The sequence below is a fragment of the Sceloporus undulatus genome, chromosome 9 (genome assembly GCF_019175285.1).
Source record: "Sceloporus undulatus isolate JIND9_A2432 ecotype Alabama chromosome 9, SceUnd_v1.1, whole genome shotgun sequence".
Taxonomy (NCBI): Eukaryota; Metazoa; Chordata; class Lepidosauria; order Squamata; family Phrynosomatidae; genus Sceloporus; species Sceloporus undulatus.
The window spans coordinates 1,610,050-1,635,733 of NC_056530.1; the positions used below are offsets into that span (position 1 = coordinate 1,610,050).

Below are 25,684 nucleotides of genomic sequence, written 5' to 3' on the forward strand. Positions count from 1 at the left end.
TATTATTATTATTATTATTATTATTATTATTATTATTATTATTATTATTATTATTAATAATAATAATAATAATAATAATAATAATAATACTAGGCAGAGCCTGTGTTTTGGGCCTGGCTCTGGAGCTAGGCGAGCCCCTGATGCTGAGCTGAGCTCCTCTTGGCCCCAAACAAAAGAGGAGCCACTCAGACCCAGGCATGATGGCGAAGGGGCTTCTTTGGGTGGGAAGGAGGCAGGGCTCTCTCCCTGGAAAGAGGCGCAGGGAGGAGAAGGCAAGGAGGCAAGGCAAGGGAGGATCCCCTTGGAAGGAGGAAAGGCTTCCCATCTGGAGCTGGGGAGGGGATCCCATCTGGGCCAGGGGCTTGCTTGCTTACCTCCCTGGAGCCAGTGACGGAGGTGCTGTAGACGGTGAGGCTGGCCATGCTGCCTTCCTCCAGCCGCTCCCTTGGCTGCTCTGTCTGGAGGAGGGATGGAGCCCAGGGAAGCCTGCCTGCCTGCCTTCTTTCCCAGCCCCGCCTCGCATGTGATCGCCAGGGCCAATGGCTTCGGGAGCCAGGGGCATGCGGGCCAGCTCCAGCTCCAGCTCCAGCCAGCAAGGGCTCTTCCTTGCAGTGGTTCTCAGCCCAGATGTTTTGGACTTCAGTTCCCAGAAGCCCCAGCCAGGATGCTCAATGTTCAGGAATTCTGGGAGTTGTAGTCTCCAAAGAAATCCAGAAGCCCAAAGGTGGAGAACCCTTGATGAAGAGGAAAGTTCTCTTGGGTGCCTCCAGCAAGCCTCTGAGGCTGAGAGAGTGTGACTTGCCCAAGGGTCACCCAGAGGGATGGGGACCCTGCTCACCAGAGCCAACTGGCAGCCAAACCACCCTTGCCTTTCCTGGGCCAAACCCCAAAAATGCAAACTGCAATGCCTAAAAACAGAATTGAACCCAGCTTTAGCTAGTATTTGTTTTACTCAGACGTATACACTGGGACCTTGTTATCCCCTGGAGTTTGGTCCCAGGATCCTCCACCGTGGATAACCAAATCCGTGGATGCTCAAGTCCCATTAAATATAATGGCACAGCAAAATGGTGTCCCTTATATAAAATGGAAAGTCAAGGTTTGCTATTTGGAATTAATACTTTAAATATATATATATATATTCAAGCTGTAGATGCTTGCATAAAAAATCCGTGGATAAAGGAGGGCTCAATTAATTGCTCAATTAATCCCGAGTTATCTTCATATTGGATTTTGATGGATTACAATTCCCTGGCCATGCTTTTGGGAGCAGGAGTCCAACACTAAGAGGACCAAGGGTTGAATGTATTGCTCCCACTCACTTGACAGTCGCTGCCTTGTTAAAGTGGCATGTTTTGCTCCAGGAGGAAAGTGGGGCTTCAATCATTCACTTTATAAAATGGTTAAGTCTTATCTACAAATAGGTCAGGGATTGAGTATAGGCAAGGATGCAGAGTGTAACAATCCTGAAACTGCTAAAATACAACTGTCCATTTGGATGTTTTCCGCATGTAGTTTCCTCAAGCAGAATCTGACTAGTAGAGAAACACCTGGAAAGCTGCAGTTTAGATAGTCCACATGCTTATATTTGGCTTAGAAAACTCAAGTGGATCAACTCCCCTTAAAGTACAAAGAAACAGCAGGTTCTGAGGAGAGCAGGTTAAGGTTGGAGCACAGCTGGAACAGAAACAAAAGTCCTTGTGTAAGAATGGCACCTTTTCTGCCCAAAGAATTTTATTCTGTAACCAATATACAAAGTACAAACAAGTACTCTTTGGGTTTCAACTGTGACAAAATATGATTTTGATATCAAAAAATTGTAGCCCTGAGCTTTTCTGTGCAGACACATGCATTTCTTCCATGGGCAAACCAGTTCTGCCAGATGCCACAAGAACGACGCAACCACCGCAGACACAAGGCTCAGACTTTCCTAAAGAAGTAGGTGGGACTTCTGGAAACAATTCTAGGAAGGAAGAAACTGGCAAAGAGCAGAATGTCACACGAAGGCCACATTTCCATTAACATTTAAAAAAAACAGCATTCTTGAATATCCTGCAGGAGGGTAAGGTTCTCTTTGAATTCAGTCAGCTTTCCAAATACCAAAAATGCAGTTTTGATATTCCAAAAATCACCGTTTTATGGCTCATTCTATTTCAAAGAAGGAATGGTTGATTTATTGTTTCTTACATCAGTCCCCACTTACAGGGGGGAAAATTTCTACATTTCCCACTGTGGAAATCAAAACAGGTCCTAGCCTTTGAAGATTTTCATGTATCCTCATAACTTGCCCTTCTATATGGAAAACTGGAAAAAAACCAACATATTGTACTCCAAAACAAAAACCACTTCCCAAATTCTCAGTTTACAGTACATTCATCCCAGGCATCTTTTAACCTTCCTGATTAAGGTAGGTTAAAATGCATTTTAAAAGGTATTTAGAGAACTCTGACCCACCAATGTAGTTCCCGCAAAAAGTATTTGAATAAATACATTTTTAAAATTTATTTATAGGAATGAGCTGCTGGTAAGAATATATAAATATGTACAATTTCATTTCAAGGCACATATTTTTAAAGCAGCCTTACGATGTTATAAGTGTTGCGATGGCAGGAGGGGGCAAGAAGAGAACCAGGCTGGAGTAATGCAGACAAATGTTTTTCAGAAACTCACAGTATGTTTGTCAAGCTGTTAATCATGTGCTTTAAGTACAACTATGAATATGTATGTGCAGCCTGAGAATGAAAGTAAAGGATTGCATCATTCAAAGTTGCTCTTTATCAGAAATTCTCATCTTGAAAGGATAGTACTTCAGATAAAGGGCTTTTGTTTTAGTTTACTGCCACTAGGCAGCTGGCTGTGATCCTGTACTGTGAATGCTGAGCATAACACTTCATATACACAGCTTCACAACTTCCACCCCTTTGGGAGATGTCAACCCCAGGGAGGCACTACTAGTGTCTTTACTGACCTAAGCCTTGGAGAATGGGTTTCAGACAATAAGCAGCTGCTCTTGTCTGCAAAGGAAAGAGAAGTGAGGGCCCTCTCCACCTGAGAGAGCACCCTCATTTCCCCTTGCAGCCAAAGACTAGCTTCTACTTCACAGCCTGAGTCACACACGTGGCTAGACCAATAAATAGCAACAGCAGCCCCAAGGAGGAGGAAGTTTTGGATGTAGTACAAGGGGTAGTGAATATCTCCTGTCACCCCACCCAAAGGAAAGCACATGCCTGTAACCCAGTATTATACCAACAGGACTCCAGCCATTTGCTTTTTGGTTTTATCATAACCACCAACCAATGAACTCTTTAACTTAACATCTCATGGCATTCAAAGATATAGCTGTGTTAGTCTGTAGAATCAGTATGTAGAGAGATCTTGTAGCACCTTTGAGGCTAACTGAAATAAAGTTGGCAGCATAAGCTTTCATAGACTTCAGTCTACTTCCTCTGAGGAAGTATACTAAAGTCTGCAAAAGCTCATGCTGCCAACTTCTTTCAGTTAGCATCTCATGGAAATTAGTGACGAATAAGTCTGATCCACATGGATGAAAAGTGTGCCCATGAGCCATTCAAACAAGAGTAAGAATGGGGGTGCTAATTATGAGTTACCAAATTAGTGCTGCAACATAAGCATACACCTATAAAGAATGCAGAAGATCCCTTTCAAGGAGTTTATTTTTAGGCACGATTAAGGCGTTTCAGGGTGAAAATCCACACATTCAAATGTCAAGTTACTACTTGACTAAGAAGATACAAAAATATAGTTTGAAAAGTGCTTCTGCATGTGAACATTTTAACCAATATGGGTGCGTTAACACCAAGACACATCTTTAAGAAGCCTGTCTGTACTCTGCGTTATAGACTCAAAAATACTGTACCTAGCATCCCAAAGGACTATATTAACAGGTTTCCAAAGATTTCACCCTAGAGCAGGTTGCACTCATCTGGAGTCTTAGTTCGTACGTTTCACCATTTTGCTTTCACTGTGTGATGCAGTTATCCCCCATATCCTGGGCATATCTGTCAGAAATAGCAGTTCGCAAATCCTCAATGTCTTTGTGCAACTCTTTTACATCCTCCAGCTTCTTTGCTAGCATGTCTGGTTTTAGCAAATCTTCCTCTTCTTTCACTGAGCAATACACAGCTAGAGGAAGTCATATAAGAACACAGATTAGTGGTTAGGTTAGCATTAGAAATTGCATGTATTCCAGATGAGTAATGCTAGAAATAAGTTTCTTCCCTTTAAAAAGAAATACCAATTTCAATCAGTGTTATGAATGCAAGGAACCATCTTCAAATGTTTCAGATATTTTATGGGAGATGCAAGAGTATAAGAGATCCAAAACTTACAGATCAAGTGGAGCAAACATGTTTAAAACGCTCCAAAGCAAGCAATTTAAATTATTACCATGGCACAGAATTGTCTCTAACTCTTGCAACAAAAACAGACAGCCAGGACGGTACGTCAGGAATCCAAAATCTGTGATCCACACTCCCCAAGATGTTGGAATCCCATCAGTCCTATGTATTCTAGTTAATGGTCAAATATAATGGGGAGTTGTAGGGCCACAGGTTCCTCATGTATTCTTTATATCTTCAGAGTTACAAAGAAGCAGGTCTAAGATCCTACATCATGCTTGCATGATGAAAATCTATAGGCACACAGTTACATGGTGGTTGTGCTACAACACGCTTCTGAATACAGACATTGGCAGATATAGCCAGCTGCACTATGTGCCTGCTTGCTATTCAGTTGTGCAATGGGGGATGATGATTATTATTTCCTCAGTGAATCAAGCTGAACATTTGACATTGATGAAGATATAAATAGGATTGAAGAATGTGCAAATGCATGACTGGAAGTTAATCAGTCCAACTAAACAGACCCATTGAATCAATGATGAGACAACATATAGGTAAATCCAACTGATTCAACAACGCTACACTATCAGGACTAGCAGCACAATATAAGCCCATACAAAATGATTACACTTGTTGAACTCCACTTATGCAACCATGAACTGACTATGTCCACTACACAATGCCCTCAAAAGTATAACCACATCTATAAAGGCAACTTACACATGTGTTTGTGTTCACACCAACAAGATCCTGATAAAACTCTTTATCCACAACTACCTAATGGGGAAAAGCAGTAATTTTTACTTACTGTGAATCCCCAACAGTAATGACAAGTTGGGATCCTTTCCTTGAGCCCTTTGAGTTACTACACTATAGACAGATTGCAAGTCCTGCAGGCAGCTGGCCAGCTCTCTGTGCAGTTCTTGGGTAAGGTGGGTTGTCTCATCAGACAGCAGGTGATCTGGCTCAATCTGGCGGAGGTGCTCCTGAAGAGTCAGATTTTTCTCCATCAGTTCCTGATTCTGTGCAGACATCTAAAGAGAGACACAGAGATTTTATCAGAGACTAATGCCTAGATCTTCACTGCCATCTAGTGAGAAGCTACAGCTCTACAGTATCCTATTGTGCACCCATGTTAGAGATGTCAGCACTAACCTTAACAAATTACTAGGGAAATATCAAATCCTGGGCTACCTGATACTATGGTTTTGAGGAAGCCACACCATACAAAGTACTGCCTCCATCTCACCACTGAAACAATAATGTACAGAAAGTCAGAAGACTGTGGTATTTTTTTTTCTAGAAGAGTAATTCCATTCTAAACACAGCTTGCTGCTCAGAATGCAGATTTCCAAATTAGAAATTTCTCAGTGTTTAAAACTGGTCTCTGATTTGAACAGAGACCAATTTTAACACTGATGAGAAATGTTTGATTATAATTATTTATCTATCAAACAGGATCAGTTCAAGAACAGCAAAATGTAAAGGAACTAACAAATCTAGTACACTGGTGCCTCGGGATACGAAATGATCGGGTTACGAAATTTCCAGGATACGAAAAAGTTGGATTGGAAAAAACTGTTTCGGGTTACGAAATATTTTTCGGGTTACGAAATTCATTTCGGCGCGAAATTCAAATGCTGCAAAGTGCAGCTATAGGCTTTCCAGTGCTAACGGAAAGCCTTTTCGGGTTACGAAATTTTCGGGTTACGAAAGGAATGGCGGAACGAATTAATTTCGTAACCCGAGGTAGCAGTGTATCTCTTAATGCAATCACTTCACATCTTCTTGGTTTAAAGGACCTCATTCAATCTCTGAAGAACCAAAGAGTATAATACTGTGTAGACTCATGCCTTTGCAATTCTGTGGGTGCCTTAACTTTAAGGGATTCTAATTTGTTCTTCTTTCAACTGTGAGGACAAATCAAGCTGCAAGAATACCAAACCAACAGCATCAACAAAGCAGAGTTACAAGCAATCAGAGGATAGCAGGTTCAGATAAGGGCACACATTTGAACTGCATAAAAAGTTGACTCATTAGTCCATCAGTAGCTTTATCCAAAAGAGAAGGTTGCAGTGGGGGTCATACTTTGTGACAATTTTGATGGTTGATTCGTTCAAAAGGCACCAGCTTTTAAAAGAAGGTCTACCTCTTTTACAGCCACACGTAGCTGCTGCAGCGCATTCTCCTTTCTCAGTGCTTCAGCTTTTAAGGCCTGACCTGTGCCTTCCTCCTGAGCAAGCTGTTGCTCCATGTCCTAGAATATGAAGAGGAGAGTATTTCAGGTAAGCCTATGTGATGCTGGGTGCAGGAACCACACAGCTAAGCCTTGAATAAGAAACACACCTTTACTTGTGAAGACAACTGATCGATCTTCTTCTTCTGATTATCCACAATCTGAAAATAAGCAAAATGACAAGTGTCCTATATATTTATTATTATCCTCCATATAATCTTCTTGGGAGAGGAAAGGGCAAAGTGGCAACCATAAAACATTCTGGTGGCAGTACAGCCTGCAATTTCTGAAGCAGTGGTGCTGTGATGGAGGCAGATAGGGAGGCAGGGGAGGAACACTGCAGCACTGACAAATTCTGTGGAAGTATGGAGAGATGGTGCTGGCTGCAACAGGAGTGACAGAGGCCATAATTAGAGAGTTCCACAGGATGAGCTACACATGTAAAGGCCATAGGCAGGACCCTTAAGAGGTTGAAAACATGCCACACATTTCATTTTATCTACTTCTGATAATTACCTTCCTGAGGAGGTCCCGCTCTTTTTGCAATGAATCCTTTTCCCGTTTCTCTCTCTCTATCTCCTGGGCAAAACTTTCTGCTGCTGGAGTCTTTCCACGCTGCATCTTATCTTGTAAGCTGAGACACAGGATGCCAAAACTAAATGGAGTGACTTCAACAAGCTCACCCTTTGAAAGTAGGTTTCACAATTCAGAACAAGTTAAAAATGTTGCTTCATTCCAAATGTGTTGTTACACTGCAGAAAAGCCACCATTTTAGACAGTCTTCATTTAGGAGGCAACAAGACTTTCTTTCTGGGTAGGTACAAAACAAAGACTACTCTGTACCTCAATACAGGTATAGCCACACAATCTTTTTCTCCTCCTCACACCTCTTCAGTGCCTATACTGTTCAAAGGAATGGTCCACTGCCATAGGCACAATACAACACTAGGATTTTAGAGCACAATCTCATCTCATTTCACTTCTCTCCCATTGGTTCCAGAGAGATTTACCTATGCACAGTGGACAGCAGTTCCATTTCTTTGTGTTTCTGCATTTCTAGCTGTAACTCCTTCTCTTTGCAATTGGCACGAACCTCTCCAAGCTTCTTCTCAAGAGCTGTAACGGTTTCCTGCAGAGCTGCTGTTGCCTGCTGAGATTCCTTTAACTAGGAAATTAGCAAAGAGCACACTTCAGACCTGACAGAATTCATTCTAGCAGTTTGTCTTTATACAAAGTTAGCAATTGCTACATATTTTGTTACAATTACAAGCAATCTGAAGTGCTACATCAGACTATTTCTCTGACAGAATAAACTGGCACTCTGGTCAACCTTGCACAACCTCAGATGCATTCAAAGAACCACCCCAAGGTACCCAAGGGGATATCATTCTACCTGTTGATTTTGTTTCTGGTGATCTTCTAACATTGGGAGGTCAGCAACGTAGCGCTCCAGAGTCTCAATTCTCTGCTGCTTCTCACGATTTTGCTCAGATTCTTTTTGGCATTTCTTTTTTAGCTGTTCAATGTGTTTGTCTCTTGCCTTCACCTGCAAAAGTAACACATGTTTGGGCTCTCTTACAAACTAACCAGGTAAGTACATGCATCAGACTAAGTTGTCTATAGCCAAGTGGCAAACACATTTCTTCCCTTCAAGTCAGGCCAACATCAGAATTTCATTTGATCCCTGCACTTCAAGACAAAATGAATCAGTGCTGTTCAGCTCAATCCCACCTCAGGCATCCAGAGGGAGAAATAAGATGATGATGTCTTCTCTCCTTACCCAGTTGCAAAACTTCAGTGGGCCTCTGCTAAACTCCACCCAATCCTCCCCCAACTACTAACTCTTGCCAGTTATTAACATAACTCCAGGTTACACTAGTGTAGGTCACTAATTCCAGCCCTTGATGTTAAAACAGACAACTTACTCTCTCTTCTTGTTTCTTCAGTTCCACTGTATGCTTCTGCATGGTCTCTTTGTGAGCCTCCTGAAACTGTTTTATACCTGTTTCTGAAGCAGCAAGTTTCTTCTCCAGTTCAATCTTTTCCTTGCACAATGACTCTGTTTTTTCAGTGAACTGAGCCCGCAAGAATATATTCTCTCGCTGCAATTCCTGCAAAAGCCACCTGAGAGTCACAATAGCTCACAAAGCATCTCAAGGAAAGCAGGCAATTTGCTTTAAGCACTAGCTTGGTAGCCACAGATTATATGGATCAACATGCAAGGTAGACCCTGGCCAGTGGAAGGAGGGTGTTGTGCTCTGTTCCTCTTTAGAACCTAGTGTAGAATGAAACATTCTGCCAGATGACAAATGCCCTTTATTCTGTTTTCAGGACAGAACAGCAGAAATGGCTGTTTAAAGAGACACTGAGCTTTCCATCTCTCCTTTATTACTACAGGTAGGCTCACATCTATTGAGATTTTTTTTCCAAGGCTTCAGTCAATACTGTCACATTAGGAGTTAAAGAGATGCTGAAGCAGCTGCCTGTTCCCACCTTTCTCCAATCCAGCATGAGTTCTTTGAATCTTCCTTCAGAAAAGTCAGACACAGGTGGCGTTTTCAAACCCCACCAACCATGAGATGATGGTGTTTACCTGCATTCTGAGCAGGTACATGTCTCCATAAGAAGCAGGGTGGCCAAAGAAAGCAGTACGGACGTGCAGCTCGCTTTCTCGAACTTTCTGCTCCAGCTGGGCAATGTGCTGCCTTTGCCTTCAAATAAGAATAGTCCCCAAACAAATATATTAACATTTACAAAATCAGATGATTGTAGGTCAAAGCAGAAATTTTATTTTAGTTACAGTGAGTTTTCTATATGATGTTCTAAATATCTCCTTATATTTGTTCATAATTCAAAGGCAGGAAGAAAAGAGAAGGCAGGAAGAGTAATGGAAGATCTTTTCCCCTTCTTCTCTCAGTATAAGCAACACAAGCCAATCAAGTGCACAAGAGAAAATCATAGCTGAATTTAGAAGCAAAAACCTCAGTATCTGGCTTAAAAAGTTTCAATGTAACTACAAGAGACTGCACAAACACATTAAATCACTTTTTAACCTTTATTATTAATAGGGCTGGGGAAAATCATTAGTCCTTTGTATCTCTGGCATGATAAATATAACTATAAATATGGACGTACTTAGTTAATGATATTGTTGCATTCTTTCATTATAATTTTAGCACAAAACTTATACCACAAGACTAGTTATGTTTACATGCCATCTATGTCCAATGATGTTTACTTGTTTAGGATTACTTACATGTTTAGGATTATACTAACATGATATAACATCTCAAGATTGTTAGTTCCTGTAAAAATCTACAACATATTCTTTTGTCCACTATCTTACCTGTCAATGAGAATTTCTTTTTCCCTAAGCAAATGCTCATTTGCATTCACAATACCGACCCACTGGGCTGGATCAAAAGTATGCAGTGGAGTGGTGTTTGACAAGGGATGGTAGCAACCAGCTTTATTTTGCAACTGGAAATATGAGGTACAGAAAGAGACAACATATGAGATTCAGTTCTCAAGAGTCACTATTGCAGAGGTTATTTTTCCTTCCGCTCTCTGTATGTACTGTAATCCTATCATATACTGTACAGCTATTAGAAACCCACATTCAAACACTGGGGAAAACAGCTCTGTCCAGAACAGTTTTAGACCACTGTATACTATAGGAAAGTATCTGCTGGAAGTCACAACAAAAACTGCCTGGCCTAACTAAAAGAACTTTATGGCAAGACTCTTTAAAACACACCAGTAGGTCAGAATAAGTCACACTTCCTTTGCTGTCATTTCACCATTTTTTCCAAACACAGAGCAAATAGGAACAAATGAATAAGTGTTGGCAGAGATTCCTAAATATCTTATAAGCTAGGATGTGACAAATACAAGAATGCTCATTGCCTGTTTCTCCTTGCTTTCCCTTTTGCCTATTGTATGTTTATGTGTCTTCCAACTTATAGTGACCCCATGGATTTCATAAGATTTTCTTAGTCAAGGGATATTCAGAGGTGGTTTATGATCACCTTCCTCTGAAATACAGCCTGGAAAATTTGTACCACACCACTTCTTTCTTCAAACACAAAGAACAATAACTACCATCAACACCCTCCTCATTAAGCATTAGCCAAGGCAGCATCTTTCAGCAGACACACTGCAAACATAAGATGGTAAATGTAACAACCTCAGCCATTAACAAATGTGCATTTCCTTCCATTGGGCAGAAAACAGTTTACAGCCAAACACACTTATAGACAGAGCACCCTAATTGTACCTATACTGCAATATATTTCAGAGAAAACAATGTAAAACATGCTGGTGTGACTAATGAGTAGAAGATTTATTCTAAATTAAAAACACAGTCTGCAGACTCATCCACTCACAAGGTAAACAGACTGTTTAAAAGTGTCTTCTACCTGTATCTGTTCCGCCTGCAGCCAATCATTTTCCAAGCGCTGTTTCCAGGTGCTATGTGCACAGTTCTCAAGCTGATGTAGTCCACAGGTTTCTTGCTTCCATATCTGAGACTGAGCAACTGCTGGGCTGGAATATAGGCTAGCAGGATTAAGCGTCTGTTTTTCAGTGACTCTGTTGGTCTCTGTTGTTTGTTTAGCATCCAGCACTTTGCTTGGTTCTTTTTCTAAGCCAGCACTGGTACCTGGTCTGAACATCTGAAGCGGGGACCAAGAACCAGTGGCTTGCTGATCTTTGAACAAAGGTTGATTAAGTGTGAGCTCAGCAGCCAGCCTTGCAGGTTTTTGAGCACATGCCACATCTGCTTGATCAGAAGAAAGGAAGGGGCTATTTCCCGCTGCAGTCTGATATAGATGAGCACTTCCGTGGAACACCTGGGAATGCCTCAGAGTATCAGGGACACAGCTGGATGTCACCCCTTGTGCCTCAGCTGATGAGTTTGTCAGAGTGGATGCCAGAGTGGTCCGAGATGTGCTTGGCTCATTCGCAGGACAAGGAGAAGGCATGACATGAGCTGTTGGGATGGTCACGTGAGTTTTGATGGGTTGAAATGAAGAACTATCACCAGAACTGCAGAATGCTAGGAAAGAAAAATGGGGATTGTGGGAATTAGCATCAGAATGTTACAGAATAGCTGATATTTAACTTTCCCATGGCTTTTCATTATGCTCTCCATCTAGGAAACTTGCCCAATATAGCATAGCTACCTCTTAAAGCAGAAGGAGAATTTCAGATTCCTATAAAAATGGCAGCACACTTTTTTAGGATGCAAAGCACTGGCATCTAATAACAGTAGAAATGTTGATACACAAGTCAACTAACCTCATTCGACCCAATGAGATTTTGTAACAAAAACGGAGGTTTCTAATTGTTCACAGAACATTTCTCAAAGTTGGCTTTAGAAAATGCTGAAACTTACTCAGAAACAGGAGTTGAAATCTTGATTACATGCCCATACCACAGCACTGTCACTTTTTATTTGTTGCCAGACACGTCAAACAAAGTTGGAAGCAAGCCCAAAGAAACACAAGACTGGAATACCTCCTAGGAAACAAACAATTCCTGCCATATTTCAAACCCCTTGCCCCCACCTACTGACCAAATAAACTTCAGTTCTCCCCAACAGCTGTATGGAATAAGGGAAGAGCTGAATAAGGAAAACACTGACGCAGAAGTACCAGAGCTGACTAGTTGGAAGCGTGAAGTTATTCTTAGTAACTCTCAGGTTTCAATACAGGAAAAACAACAGCAGCTCAACCAAACAGCAAGGCACCTAATTTTCTAACCATGTCTGTCCTGTCCAGATGCTGGGCAATCACTGGCTGAACTTCAGATTTCTGTGCAAAACAGTAAAAAGAAAACTCTAAAGTTGGCCTCCGAGATATTGTCTGTTTGTCCATCCCCCACTAATACTGATACGTGCAAAAGCTGCTATAAGAACGAAGGTGCCATTTTGATTCTCGCAATAATGAAACGACATATCTGTAAACAAGTTGCGAAGTTGGTGCTAATTGAAAAGAAGAATAGGTGAGCAAAAACTCCCCCCCAATTTGATTATACAAAAAGTGAGAAGAGAAGGGTAACAGAGGAGGCTCTAAATGATTTAGAAGCCAGTCATATGAAGCAAAGGAAGGCCACCTCCTAGTGCTAGATGTACTTAGTAAACAATTGATTTGAAAAGGCTGTATCTAGGGTGGAAATATATGGCTCAGCATGTATGAACTCCCACATCTAATTCTTGGCATGTATTTCTTATTAGCAGAACTTGGGGTTGTGAAAAGCACGTTAACACACTCTGGAAAATTAGAGACATGCATTTTGTTTCTTAAGTTAGAGACACTGGGGATAACTAGAGGATATTAAGATAGGAAAATTAACACCTCAGCCAAGCCATTTAGCTTGTCAGGGAGCAGCAACACAGTGCTATTTCATCCATGTAATTTGCCCTACAAGTATGGAGGGAAACTACACAGACATGAATTGTGCAGCATCTCAACAATGAGAGGAAAGACAGATACAGAGCTACAGACTTGGAAGAGAGTGAAGAAGCTGTTCACAGTATCCTAGATGAGATGGAGCAAGCCAGCCACTCTTCTCCATCCTGAAACCTAAGGGTCTCTTCTCTTTACCCAGCCTTGGACTATCAAGTCTTCATACTATTTCAAGCAACTTGGAACCCATTAATGAGGCAAGTGCTTATCTCTTTATCAAGGCTCGGAGTACCAGCAGTTAAGGCCGAACAGCCTGATCCAGTCTGGTCACTCCATGAAATATGTGTGCATACCCACCCCTTCTGCCCAATGCACATTACAAATGAGATCAAATGCTAGCTTCCCCATAACATAACATTTGTGTGGCCACTTTTGGACAATTACAGCTTTTCAATCTAACCCATTTCACAGTGTAGTTAAGATTTAAAAAAAGGAAGGGAGGAGGTCTGGAGCTGATAAATAGAATGAAACTGGTTAAGAAAGAAAAAACAGGATTATCACAAAGAAATACATGAATTTCAATGGCCTTTTAGAATGTTTCAGGCTACAATCCTGTATACATTTACATAAGAATACGTCCCACTGAACTCACTGGAACACAGATATGTGTGGCTGCATTGTGTAAATGGAACATTTCTTTGTAGGGGAAAAAAATCAACAAAATAGATAGTAAAATCTCTGGTTTGACACCACTTTAAATGCCATGGCTCAATACTATGGAATTCTGGGAATTATAGTTTGTTGCAGCACTAGAGCAGAGTGGGGCAGAACTGCACTAAGAAACTGCACCCCAAAACCTGTAACCTTGATTGCTGGAGGGGATGTCAGGGTCCTCCAGAAAAGAGCAAACACCATGTCAAGCTAACCATCCTTCCAGAAGAGCTCTGAGTGATCAGGAATGCATTCAGTTAATTGTTCTTCATCAAGACCACTTACTAATTCAAAACAGAGCATCAGTCACAGTCTTATTTGTAAAGGTAAGACACAAGATATAAAAGACATATTGTAACCTGGACTCTCAGGTTAAAGCAACTAAGGCCCCATACAGACAGGGCAAAATACAGTAGAGTCTCAATTTGTCCAACATAAATGGGTGGGCTGATAGTCGGATAGCCGAAAATGTTGGTCCAAGAAAAGCCTTGAAATCACTATGAATTGCAAACCTGGAGGTACTCGCCCTGCTCGCTACTGCCGCACTTGGGGCAGTGTTTTGGGGCAAGGCTTCACTCGCCCTTCTCTCTTTGCCCGCCGCCATGTTTGGGGGCATGTCTAGGGGCGTGGAAATGCCTACAGCCACGCCCCCAAGTAGCCGCAACGTTGGATAATCCGGAATGTCGGATGACCGAAGGACGGATAATTGAGACTCTACTGTAAAGCTGCTTCGGGTCACTTTGGAGGTATGCTGTTTAAATGATGCATGCGTCCTAAGGGTCTGGAAACCATGCCAAAGCCACGCTCCAGTCCTGGAGTGTGTCTTTGGCGCGGCTTCAAGACCCTTAGGACGCATGCATCATTTAAACTGCATACCTCCAAAGTGACCTGAAGCAGCTTTATTTTGGCCTGTCTGTATGGGCCCTAAGAAACGTGAAATAAAAACTTACCATCTGTGCTATTTGAGGAAGAAGTCCCTGTTACTGAGTTCCCAGAGGCATCCATCCTGCAGAGAATGACCAGAATATCTATCTGCAATTTCAAAATGATTTGAGATTTAGAAGATTGTATTTAGGTTACTGGAATTTACAGTAAGACAAAGGTACAGGGTTAGGATTTATGATAGCCACAAATGTCAACATAACCATGGTTAAGAAATGGATGTACCATTGCTGGGGTGGGACTGAATCTAGAGAAGTCACAGCTTCAGGAAGAGCACTGACAAGTAAGCTCCAGTTCAGAACGACACTTCGGTGCTCAACCTATTTGTACGGTTGTCTATCACACTGCAATTGTGAATGGAGCAGAGAGGAAACATGGTCTCAAGACATCATGGCAATATGGAAACTAAACAAAGTGCACAAACTGGAGCCTCTGCCACCTAATTCATGCTCTCAGAAACCAATACCAGACAAAGAGAAAATATTCACTCTTGCATTTTTGGATTATCTAAGCCAGTGGTTCCCAACCTTTCTAATGCCGCGACCCTTTAATACAGTTCCTCATGTTGTGGTGACCCCCAACCATACAATTATTTTCATTGCTACATGCAAATATGTGTTTTCCTATTGTCTTAGGCAACCCCTGTGAAAGGGTCATTCGACCCCCAAAGGGGTCCTGACCCACAGGTTGGGAACCACTGATCTAAGCATACCAGCAAATAGTCACATGATAATCTATGGCCAGTGAGAACAAAGTCAAAATGATTGCCAAAACACTGACTTTGGTTATTTTGTGGAGTTAATTAGACAAGTTCCATTAAGCACTTAAGAGATCGGACAGACTGAATTAACTAATACTGTATATACTCATGTATAAGTCTAGAAAATTAGGTTAAAAAGTTGACCCCCAAAAAACCCTGAGTTGACTTATCCATGGGTCAATGTAAGTACTGTATTTTAGTGCATATATATATATATATATATATATATATATCTAGTAAAAGGCAAGAATATCATCTGCCCTGGAAGCACTGACCCCCTTCTTCTCTCTCAGCCATCCAACCTTTAGTATCTGCACAAACAGTTATTATGTCTGCTGGGATTTTGTAAGTCCTTTGGCACTGTTTTCCTTTACTTTAACATCCTTCCTTACATGCGCCTGCTTACCTTTTGCCCTCAACTTATCCACGGGATGGATCAAAATCCACAATCCTGGCCCCAAAACTTGCCCTGGACTGATATATATATATATAGATATATATATATATATGGTCAACCTATAGTGGAGTATATATGGGAAGTGACCTTGCATGGTAGTCTTTAAAGTGGCCATTCATCATTCTGTTCCTCGAAGCCCCACAGATGTGTGTTTCTCTCAACCCGGAGCCACAGCGCCTTCGAGTCGTTCTTTGTGACTTTATGGCGACCCCGAGGCAAACCTGTCCTGGGGTTTCCTTGGCAAGGTTTCTTCAGAGGGGTTTTGCCATTGCCTTCCTCTGAGGCTGAGAGAGTGTGACCTGGCCAAGATCAGCAGAGCATCCTGGGAAATTAGAGGCTGAGGCTGAGTCCCCCTCAAACAAGACTACAGCTGCATCCACACTGCAGATAGAATCCGGTTTGACATTGCTTTTAAGTTCCTTAGCTATGGAATTCTGGGAATTGTAGTCCATTGTGTCCCCCAGAGCAGAGGAACAAACTACAACTCCCAGAATTCCATAGCCTTGAGCCAGGGGACCCCAAAAAAGGGAGGGAAGAGACAGTTATTACTTTATTAGTATTATTACCTCTAAAGTATAAGTAAAGGCTCCGCGGGCGACAGCCTCCCTCCGAAGCCGAAGGGCAGAAGCAGTTAAAACCCCTCAAGAAAGTGTTCGCCTGAATCGCCTCAACCCGCCCGCCGCTTATTACGCATGCGCAGTTACCGCTATGACTACGACGTCAGCCCTTCTCTGTCGTTGCCACGCCCCCTCTCCCGCAAGCCACGCCCCCAGCTGGCACTCAGCGACCGTTAAAAGCTGGCGGCTCCTTTCCCGCGCCTCAGCGCCACGCCCCCCTTTGCCTTACTAGATACCCTCTTTTCCATTCACTCTCTAGGCTCGGAATGCGACTGGTCGGTCAACAGCCAATGAATGCGTTCCTCGGAGAACAAGCTCCGCCCCTTTCCAAGCTAAATGATCGAATGCAGTGAGAGATAAACAATATTGTCCTACCTGGGCAGCCGTAGTAAGGGTAGAAGCCATGGGAGTGTGGGCGGAAGCTGTTTAAAGCTGTGCATGAGATAGCTTTGGAATTTTGAGTTACAATATATATATGTATATGTGTATATACATATATATACTGTATATAAAAACCTATAAGTTAAATACTGTATTATAATTATTAATACTTATTAAACTTAATTAATAGCTAATATTCATTGATAATGATAATAATTAATAATGTTTAAATTCAGATTATTAAATTAAATATAATTATGATATAATTAAATAATATTAAATCATGTTTAAAGCTGCATGAGAGAGCTTTGGAGTTCTGAGTTATAAGTCTGTGAAATGTTCAAATTAAATATAATTTAAATATTAGAAATATTAATAATTATTAAATTAATCACGATCAATGCCTGTTAATAATAATTAATTATTAATAATATTTAAATTTATATTATTAAATTAAATATTACAATTATAATTATATTTAAAATAATATTTATAAATTTTATTTTACATATTAAAATGAAAATTGTATTAAAATTTAAATATTGTGTTGTTATTATTATTATTATTAACCTTTATTTATAAAGCGCTGTAAATTTACACAGCGCTGTACATACAATCTTTTTGGCTTACAATTACTTACATTAAATATTATAGGGTTTATGAGCCTAGGGCCCTCTCTTTGAATGTGAGATATAGCTGTGCCTTAACTCATTTGAGATTGCCTGTGTGATTTAGTGGTTGGAATTTAGGACTAAGAGGCATCTGCACTGTAGAAATAATGCAGTTTGATGCCACTTTACCATGGCTCCATCCTACAGAGTGGTGGGATTTGTAGGTTGGTGAGGCACCAGCAGCACTCTTGGCCAGAGAAGGATATACAGCCTGTAAAACTTCAAATCACAACTTCATCTGCCAATGTGCTTTGTGTGTCAGCAATGCCTTTCAGCACTCTACCCATTGGGCAAACAGGCTGGTCCCTGTTTCAGGGGTAAAGGGACATAAATCGGACATTAGGAATGGGAATATGCAAAAAAATGGTTGCAGACAGGTTGACCAGAGGTCTTCCTTTTCCAGGATGCATCCTACATTTCAGCCTTCTGTCCAGGAGAGGAATTCCAAAAGGCACTCCATTTTGAACATGACTAAGAAACATGAATTTACATTTATATGTGTATGGTTTCCCCCCACCTTTGTTTGGCAATGTTCTACGTTTTTCTTGAATGTCCTAGATTCTGCTGTGTCTTGTCCTCCTTTGCGGTGAGGACATCTGGTCACCCTGCCCTAAGGCGGACCTATTGTGGGGTTTTCTTGGCAAGGTTGGTTCAGAGGAGGTTTGCCAGTTGCCATGGCCTTCCCCTGAGGCTGAGAGAGTGTGACTGGCCCAAGATCACCCATTGGGTTACATGGCTGAGCTGGGAAACAAACTCAGGTCTCGAGTTGTAGTCCAGCACTCAAACCACTGACAGCTATGATTGTTTTAACAAAATGGTAGCCCTATGATAACCCTCTGCCTCCTCCATTGACCTAGTCACACAATAAGATACATGACATTGGATTTGTTTATGTGTGTATGTGACAGATGGAAATTTTTATATATTTGACTTTTGCTGGAAGGTAATACCTGTGTTTGTGCCTTCAAGTCACCATAAAGGTCAGCATGGGGGTGTGGTGTCCATGTGCCGCATGCCCCGACTCTGTCCTCATGCTGGCATGACACCACGCAGCCCACCGCATGGTGGGCAGCATCATGGTGCTCCTCTGGCACTGCATCCAGATGACGCAGCACCAAAAAGCCCCCAGCGCTAGTAGCTTTTCCATGGCAAAAAAAGGCCAGAGTTGTGCTGGCGCTGAAAGGGGTGGCCTGTTCAGCCCCTTAGAAGCATGCATTTATATGTATATTAGTGTTTTAGCTTTTTTGTAATGTCATACATTTTTTAAACGTCCGTTATTTTGCAGTGCCTTGTCTTCCTTTGCAGTTATGACATCTGGTCATCCTAGGATATTAATACAGCAGTATAATGAAATGTATTCATTCTCTGTCATCTTACTTTTTCAGCGGCTTTTCAAATGTCCCAGTTTCCCTCTCCTTCTTCCACTTTCACCCATTATCAGCAGTTTAATTAAGCTGCAAAGTGAGTTCAAAGTACAAAAGGAGTTTGCACTCAATTAACTCAGCAGGCGGCGAGAACAGAAGGGGCAGAATCTTGTGCTTCCCAGTAGGGTCAAGCAAATGCGAACTGCTGCGCAAAAGCAAACTGCTGCAACCTCTCTTTGATTATGTGTTCTTCCTTATTTATAACTTTTGCCAACTTCACCACACTGATGTGGCTTAGTCACACCTCTCCTAGTTTTCTTCTATGAAATGCTGGGAGAGTATGGAAAAAATACTATTGATTCTATGAGAACATATTGTGCTATCTGTGCCTTGCAGCCCTGTATTACAGGAAATTAAATGCCCTTTATGCTACTCATAGAATGAATATTGTAGTATAACTAATGAACATTACTAGCTTTGAATCTAAGAAAGGTTAGTTGTCACTGTGAGCATATTCAATGAAGACAATTGTCTATTTATAGTGCCGGCATGCTGTTTATTAATGATTAAAGACATTCATTATGACTGGTCATAAATGAGAGCCAGAAATAGAATCGGCAACAACATTGTGCAACTAAAACGAAGGAGGTTTTGCTCATTTGTGGTATAATTTTCACACTTAGGAAGTAAATGCCTTTCAATGTTGTTGCAGTGGTGCTTTGCGTGTGTGTGTGACTGGTGGCGGTGTGGCTACCAACACTATAAAGCACAGCTTCCAATGTCAGTCCCAAACTGGAAAACAAGAGGGTGTAAACTACGCTTTCATTACTTAGAAGTTAAGAAGCCTTCCGCTTTTGTAGAAGAGCCCTACCGCCGCCGCCAATTCTATTTAGAAGGTATCTTTGCGCCAATTGGGGAGCAATAATGGCAACCAGTGCCATGGCCCTGGGGTTGGTGGTGGCACCCATGGGATGGGTCTTGATGTTGGCAGCTACCGTCACACCACAATGGCATGAGTTCTCCCAAAGATCTGGCTTCCCTCAAGATGTCTCCTTCAGTGATGGTTTATGGGAGAGCTGCGTGGAGGTGACCAGCATACAAGGAAAAACATGCCATCCCATCCCAGAAGAGATGGCCATCTCCTGGTCTATACAAATGGTGAGAGCCTTGACTGTCATCTCTGTGCTTGTTGGCTTTCTAAGTTATGTTCTTAGCCACATGGGGTCACGTTGGTGGTCGGAAAGACCAAACTACCGCCTGACCGGAATCTCTGGGCTTTTACTGTTGATTTCTGGAGCCATGTACCTTTGTGCTACGTCTTACATGACCTATAGAGCTTTAGCGGATCTTACAAATACGCAGCTCTCATCAGAGGACAAATATAATTTTGGAACATGCTTCTATCTAGGCTGGAGTGGAGGATCAGCAGAGGCCTTTGCTGGGACATGTTTGGCGTCCAGTTTCCAGAAGAAGAATGACCACCGTTTAAGGAGTCTACCTGGGCCTTACAGTGTGGATTATTAATGAAGCGTGACATTTTGTGAGAGAATTGGCTGTAGCGGGAATTAAATGGATTGGTAGTCGCTTGGTTGCTCTTTTGATCCAATTGTTTGTTTATTTACAGTGGGCCCTAGGTATCCTCTGGGGTTTGGTTCCAGGACCCCCCAAGAAACCAAAATCCATGGATGCTCAAGTCCCATTAAATACCGTGGTGTAGTAAAATGGTGTCCCATATATAAAATGGAAAAATCAAGCATTGCTTATTGGAATTTATATATATTTAAAACATTTTCAAGCCAGAGCTCTCTGGCACAGAAGGCTAAATATCTCAGAATTCCATAGCATTGATCCATGACAGTTAAAGCAGCATCAAACCTTGTTAATTCTGCAGAACAGATGCAGTCTTAGTGGTATGTTAAAGAATTAAGCTGACACCTAAAAGGGAAGGAACTTTGGATTCAAGAAAACTATCTTTCTCCAGACTTTTACAATAAACCAGAGCAACTCATCAACATAATGTATTTTTTTTTCAGTTAGGAAATGACAGAGGCAGAGGATTAATTGAGGTAGCCAAAATGCGAGGTATAGATTGATGTCAGTAATGTTAACATGGTAATATCAGTTTTTGCTAATACAGTAAAATTGTGATATATTGGGACCATGTCCGAGAGATCTGGAAAAGTAAGCTATTAACGTAGTAGGGTTATTTGTTCATACACAGCCCATTTTTTTGTATGCTTACTCAGAACGAATCCCAATGCATATAATGGGGCTTACCTCTGAGAATCATGCATGCATAGAACTACAATCACAATCTTTTAAAAATACCGTATATACTTGACTATAAGTCAACCTCATGTATAAGTTGAGGGTAGGTTTTGGGGCCAAAATTATGGAGTTTGATATGTCCTTTGGATAAGTCGAAGGTAAAACTTAGGGGCATGTGACAAAGGATCTAAAGGATGAAGCAAGGAAAACAATGCCAAACAACTTACAAAATTCCAGCAGGCACAACTGTGTGCTCATCCTAAAGGCTGGATGGATTAGAGAATAGAGGGGGATCAATGCTTCCAGGACAGATTATGCTTTTCCTTTTTAAATAAGAGTTAAAGTACAGTACTTACATTGACCCGTGGACAAGTCGACAGGTTTTTGGGGTCAGTTTGTTGACTAAAATTTCTAGATTGATATATGAGTATACATGGCTGGTGGTTGCATCAAGGGTGTAAACCAGAGGTAAGAAATACCTGTCTCTCAAGATCTTATTGGACTGCACATCCCATCGTCCTTAGCCAATATAGCTAATGGCCAGGAGTAATGACAGTCCAAGAACACTTGAGAGCCAGAAGTTCCCTACCCTCATGTAAGACTACAATGTTTTTCTTTCAAGCAGCTCTTCCATAAAAATAGGTTGAGGGAAGAGGGTGGTTTAATACTAAAACTTTAAATGCCTTAAATATTATCAAACAGAGGAACCAGTAAAATAGCTATGCAAGCAGCCTTTGTTCAGACACGGCTGTGCTGCATTCCTCTGCAAACATTCCTTCTCGGTTACTCATTGATGGGTGGAGGGAAGGAGAAAGTTAATTACAAACTCTTAGCAAGTTTTAAACCCCTTATTTCCACAATACACACAGACTGTCAGAAAGAATCCCACGTAAGGTGTCTAGCAATGAGTTCTTAGCTGGAAGGCTCAAGTGCCTCACCAAATTACAAAACTATTGATAAAACTCTGACAATTAAAGTGGATTAATAGTGCTATAATTATGCAATGTGAATGAGCCCTGGTCAAAAGCTTCCTCACTACTACAGAATGCATGATATTTCTGTTTAGGTTATATCAGCCTGTTACAGACTGCCAAAATAAAGCTGCTTCGGGTCTCTTTGGAGATATGCTATTTAAATGATGCATGGGTCCTAAGAATCTGGAAGCTGCACCAAAGCTGCACTCCAGTGCTTAGGAATGGAGTGTGGCTTTGGTGCGACATCTGGACTCTTAGGACCTATGCATCATTTAAATAGCATATCTCCAAAGAGACCCGAAGCAGCTTTATTTTGGCAGTCTGTAACAGGCCATCCTTTCTTTATTTCCCAGTGTAAAGCTATGCCTACAAGTAAGCATTTGCACATTTTATGTGACTCTTGTGTCCACTTTTGTTATTGTAAGTGGCCCTCTAAACCTTTTATCCAAAGATATTTTTTTCAAATCAGGATTTGAATTAGGGTCTTCCTGATCTGGAGCTTAGGTTTCTTAGCCACTATGATGGACATGACTGCTTAGAACAGGGGTGGGCAAAACATAGCCCCCAGGGGTCATTCATATATATATATATATACACTCATCCCTCCATATTTGCGGCTGTGATATTTGCAGATTTGATTATTCACGGATTTGATTAATATGTTTTCTCTGGGAATATCTAGGTCCTCCAGTGCAACTTTATGGTCAACTTTAACTAAATGTGGCACTGAAAGACCAAGAGATTCCTAGAGAGAATACTCTACTAGGCATTTGTAGCTCCTCCTGCGCAGTTTTATGGTCAGTGTCTGTCGGACATTGACCACAAAGTTGTCTTGGAGGACCTAGAGATGCCTAGAGAGGTGTCCTCTCAGGTAAAAACATGGTGTTTTTGTTATTTGCAGTTTTCCCCATATTCACAGGGGTCTTGTGCCCCTAACCCTAGTGAATATGGAGGGACAAGTGTGTGTGTGTGTGTATGACAGTTGAAGTCACAATTTAACCATATGTGGAGGACCATATGTTCTCCAACCCTCTTAGCAGATTCTTGATTCGTGGCCACTTGGTATACCTTTTATTATTACCTGATAATTTGCAGCCTGGCTTTTTGAAGATACAGTAAATATAACCAGAGAAACAAGGCAAAATAGTCCATCTGACAGAGTCAAATCTATGTTTTTTAAAAACTAACTTTTAACTATTTATTTGCCCAAGTAGAAAATGTCACTTCATCTCACACATTTAGCCCACTTCTCTTAAACAAAACTGATTTCTGGCTGTGAACTACTGTCATTTAAGAGTTTAATTATGATTAACTACAATGTCTTTTTAGTTATTAAATTACAGCTGAGGAAGGCGTTTCAACTTGAAACATGCTGAAGAAATTCTTGTTTTCTTTGGCAGGAAAGGACATTGCTCGAAGCAACTCTGAATCTTGACCTGTTTTGTCTTGTCTCTTTGTTGATCCACCAGGAGTCAATGCCATCTTCTGTTTCTGCTGCTTCTTTTTTTAAACCATCAAAATGTCTTTGCTTTTTAAAATCCAGATGTCCAATAGGCAGTGAACAAACTTCCTTTTTTCTCGGTTCTGCAATAATAACCATTTGGCCAACTCTTTTGAATGAGAGGACAGTCTGGAAACAAGGATTCCAGAAAGGTAGGATTCTGGAGCAGATGTCCAGCAGAATAAACAAGAAAGTCCTCCCAAAGTAGCAGAGTTGATTTACCACATTGGTGAAATAACAAGTAATATACTTGTCATCCGAAATGTGGACCTCCAGTTCCTATTGGACCACTAAGTCCAGTCTAAAATTATCCACCTGTGCCAATGCATGGAGCTTTTAAACCCAGCATACGTTGTGCCTACAAGGGTTTATGGAGCTGCAGCAGCTGCAGCAACAGCATCCTCTGGGTGAATGTCCGAGACAGAGTCTGTTCTTGCACCATTCTCTTGGCTAACTTTCTTGGCCCACCATGCCTGGATTTCTTGGTACAACTCCTGATGTTGTTCTTTCCAGTGCCTGAATTTCTCAGAGGTCAGCTCAGAGTCATCCAGGAGAATATCAAGTAGCTGGAGCTCAGCGGTTTTTGCCTAGGGAAAGGAGAGAATGTTCCCTCAATATGTAAAGCTGATGCATTATTATATTGAAAAGGCTAGTCAAGTTCAAAACAACAAGAATCTGCAAACTCTTTTTCTTTTAGTTTTAATGTCCAGCATAACCTAACAAGAAATATACACCTCCCTCCTGTTTCCAAGCTTGCTGATCTGCCCCAAGGCAAGTGAAAATGCTTCCTCCTGCCTGGATATAAAAATAGGATATTGAAGGAAATCATTAACATATTCTCACCAGAAAGTTGCCCATTTAACACAAACCACCAACACCTTTCCTACTGTAGGAATGCTCCTGGTTCTGCTATATTGCCTTAAAGCAATAGCAGAGGAGAATGTGTGAACCTCCAGATGTTGTTGCACTGCAATGCCCATCAAACCTATCCAACTGAGGGATGATAAGAGATGGAGTCCAGAAAGGGTGGTGATGGGGATTTTCTCCATCCCATCTATCCTTATAGAATAGACACAGACCATCTCCTTGGTGGGAATCTACTGAGGATTCAGCATGAGAAAAGATGTCTAATATCTGAAAACCAGCATGGTGTGAACAGAGTGCTGAACTAGATTGGGAGATCTGGGTTTAAATCATCCCTCTCAACTATATCTCACACTGGGTAAGCTCAAGTGAATTACACTCAAATCTCAGCCCAACCCAATAATCTCAAAAGGAGAGATCCAGCATCACACACATAATACTCTGCATGTAACTCTGCACCTTTCTCCCTTGCCAATAGCTGCTGAGCCCCTTGGAGCTCTACTATGGCCTGTTAAATGGCCAGAGAAGAGAGGTTGGTAGTTGACTAAGCAGTGGAGACTGTGTCCCTTTATGGCTAAAGTTCTTCAGACAAATGGAAGAGGAACAAGATCCTTGTTTCTCTTTCCTCTGTCTAGAAAACTGCAGTGGGAACAGGAGGCAGTCCCTGCAAGCTTGGTCATTTTCCTCACTTCCACAAGCATCTAATGGCCATAGCAGTGTCTCCAAGGGCTTGGCAGTTGCTGGGGGCAGATTTTGGATAGATCGCAAAGGGGTAGTGAAAAAAAACAAAACCTTGCCCCCACTCCACCCAAAACAAGACATATTTAATTTCCATCCCTCCTTTTTCCTGACATGGGACCCAAAACAGCTTACAAGCTCAAGCTATGCATGTGTCTGTCACCAACAAGATTCTGGCCACAGCTTTGTTAGGGGCATAGAACATGGTGGAGAAAGAGCCACAAATGGCACTGCCTGGAAAAAAGGCAAAATAAAATGTGGAATTTACTGTTTTTTACTGTTTCAAGACTACATCCCTGAACAAATTGCATGTGAGGACATGCAGAAAGCTGACAAGGAAACTGCCAGGGCTAGGGTTGGTCTTCTCCAGCCTTCTCCCTCAGATAGTGTAGGGGATGGCATGTGATTGTGGGTCCTTCCAGATGTTGTCAG

General features: G+C 41.5%; 3 protein-coding genes across 7 annotated transcripts in view; all 3 read right to left on the bottom strand.

Annotated features, from left to right (window-relative positions):
- SH3BGRL3 (SH3 domain binding glutamate rich protein like 3) overlaps positions 1–530 on the bottom strand; it is a 6,909-nt gene extending 6,379 nt beyond the window's left edge. Inside the window, exon 1 of the mRNA XM_042440433.1 lies at positions 375–530. Within this exon, the coding sequence (XP_042296367.1) occupies positions 375–422 (48 nt within the window). The 5' untranslated portion in view covers positions 423–530. The remainder of the gene's footprint in view (positions 1–374) is intronic.
- A 3,129-nt stretch (positions 531–3,659) lies between these two features.
- Positions 3,660–16,578, bottom strand: CEP85 (centrosomal protein 85). 4 transcript variants are annotated; one of them, XM_042440766.1, is made up of 13 exons: positions 16,441–16,578; positions 14,666–14,747; positions 11,016–11,653; positions 9,944–10,077; positions 9,191–9,308; positions 8,523–8,708; positions 7,991–8,143; positions 7,608–7,762; positions 7,114–7,231; positions 6,708–6,758; positions 6,511–6,618; positions 5,170–5,395; positions 3,660–4,143 (listed from the first exon to the last, which is right to left on the bottom strand). In XM_042440766.1, exons 2-13 carry the CDS (start codon positions 14,718–14,720, stop codon positions 3,980–3,982), a joined length of 2,106 nt encoding a protein of 701 aa, XP_042296700.1. In that variant the 5' UTR covers positions 14,721–14,747; positions 16,441–16,578; the 3' UTR covers positions 3,660–3,979. The 4 variants fall into 4 exon arrangements, with proteins under 4 accessions (XP_042296700.1, XP_042296703.1, XP_042296701.1 ...); XM_042440769.1 differs by lacking the exons at positions 14,666–14,747; positions 16,441–16,578 and adding an exon at positions 12,173–12,191; XM_042440767.1 differs by lacking the exons at positions 14,666–14,747; positions 16,441–16,578 and adding an exon at positions 11,993–12,166.
- Positions 16,579–23,205: 6,627 nt separating this feature from the next.
- Positions 23,206–25,684, bottom strand: part of CNKSR1 (connector enhancer of kinase suppressor of Ras 1) — a 35,119-nt gene continuing 32,640 nt past the window's right edge. For both annotated transcript variants that reach the window (XM_042440803.1, XM_042440802.1), the window contains exon 21: positions 23,206–24,237. In XM_042440803.1, coding sequence (XP_042296737.1) covers positions 24,019–24,237 — 219 coding nt within the window. In that variant the 3' untranslated portion in view covers positions 23,206–24,018. The remainder of the gene's footprint in view (positions 24,238–25,684) is intronic.

Bases quoted from the DNA above. Each gene is read 5' to 3' on its own strand.
- CEP85 (XM_042440766.1), bottom strand. From the start codon at position 14,720: ATGGATGCCTCTGGGAACTCAGTAACAGGGACTTCTTCCTCAAATAGC. The intron at 10,078-11,015 runs GTAGAAGACACT...TCATATTTCCAG, and splicing joins TGCAGGCGGAACAGATACAG to TTGCAAAATAAAGCTGGTTG. The intron at 7,763-7,990 runs GTAGAATGATAT...CTAATTTCCTAG, and splicing joins ACCAGAAACAAAATCAACAG to TTAAAGGAATCTCAGCAGGC.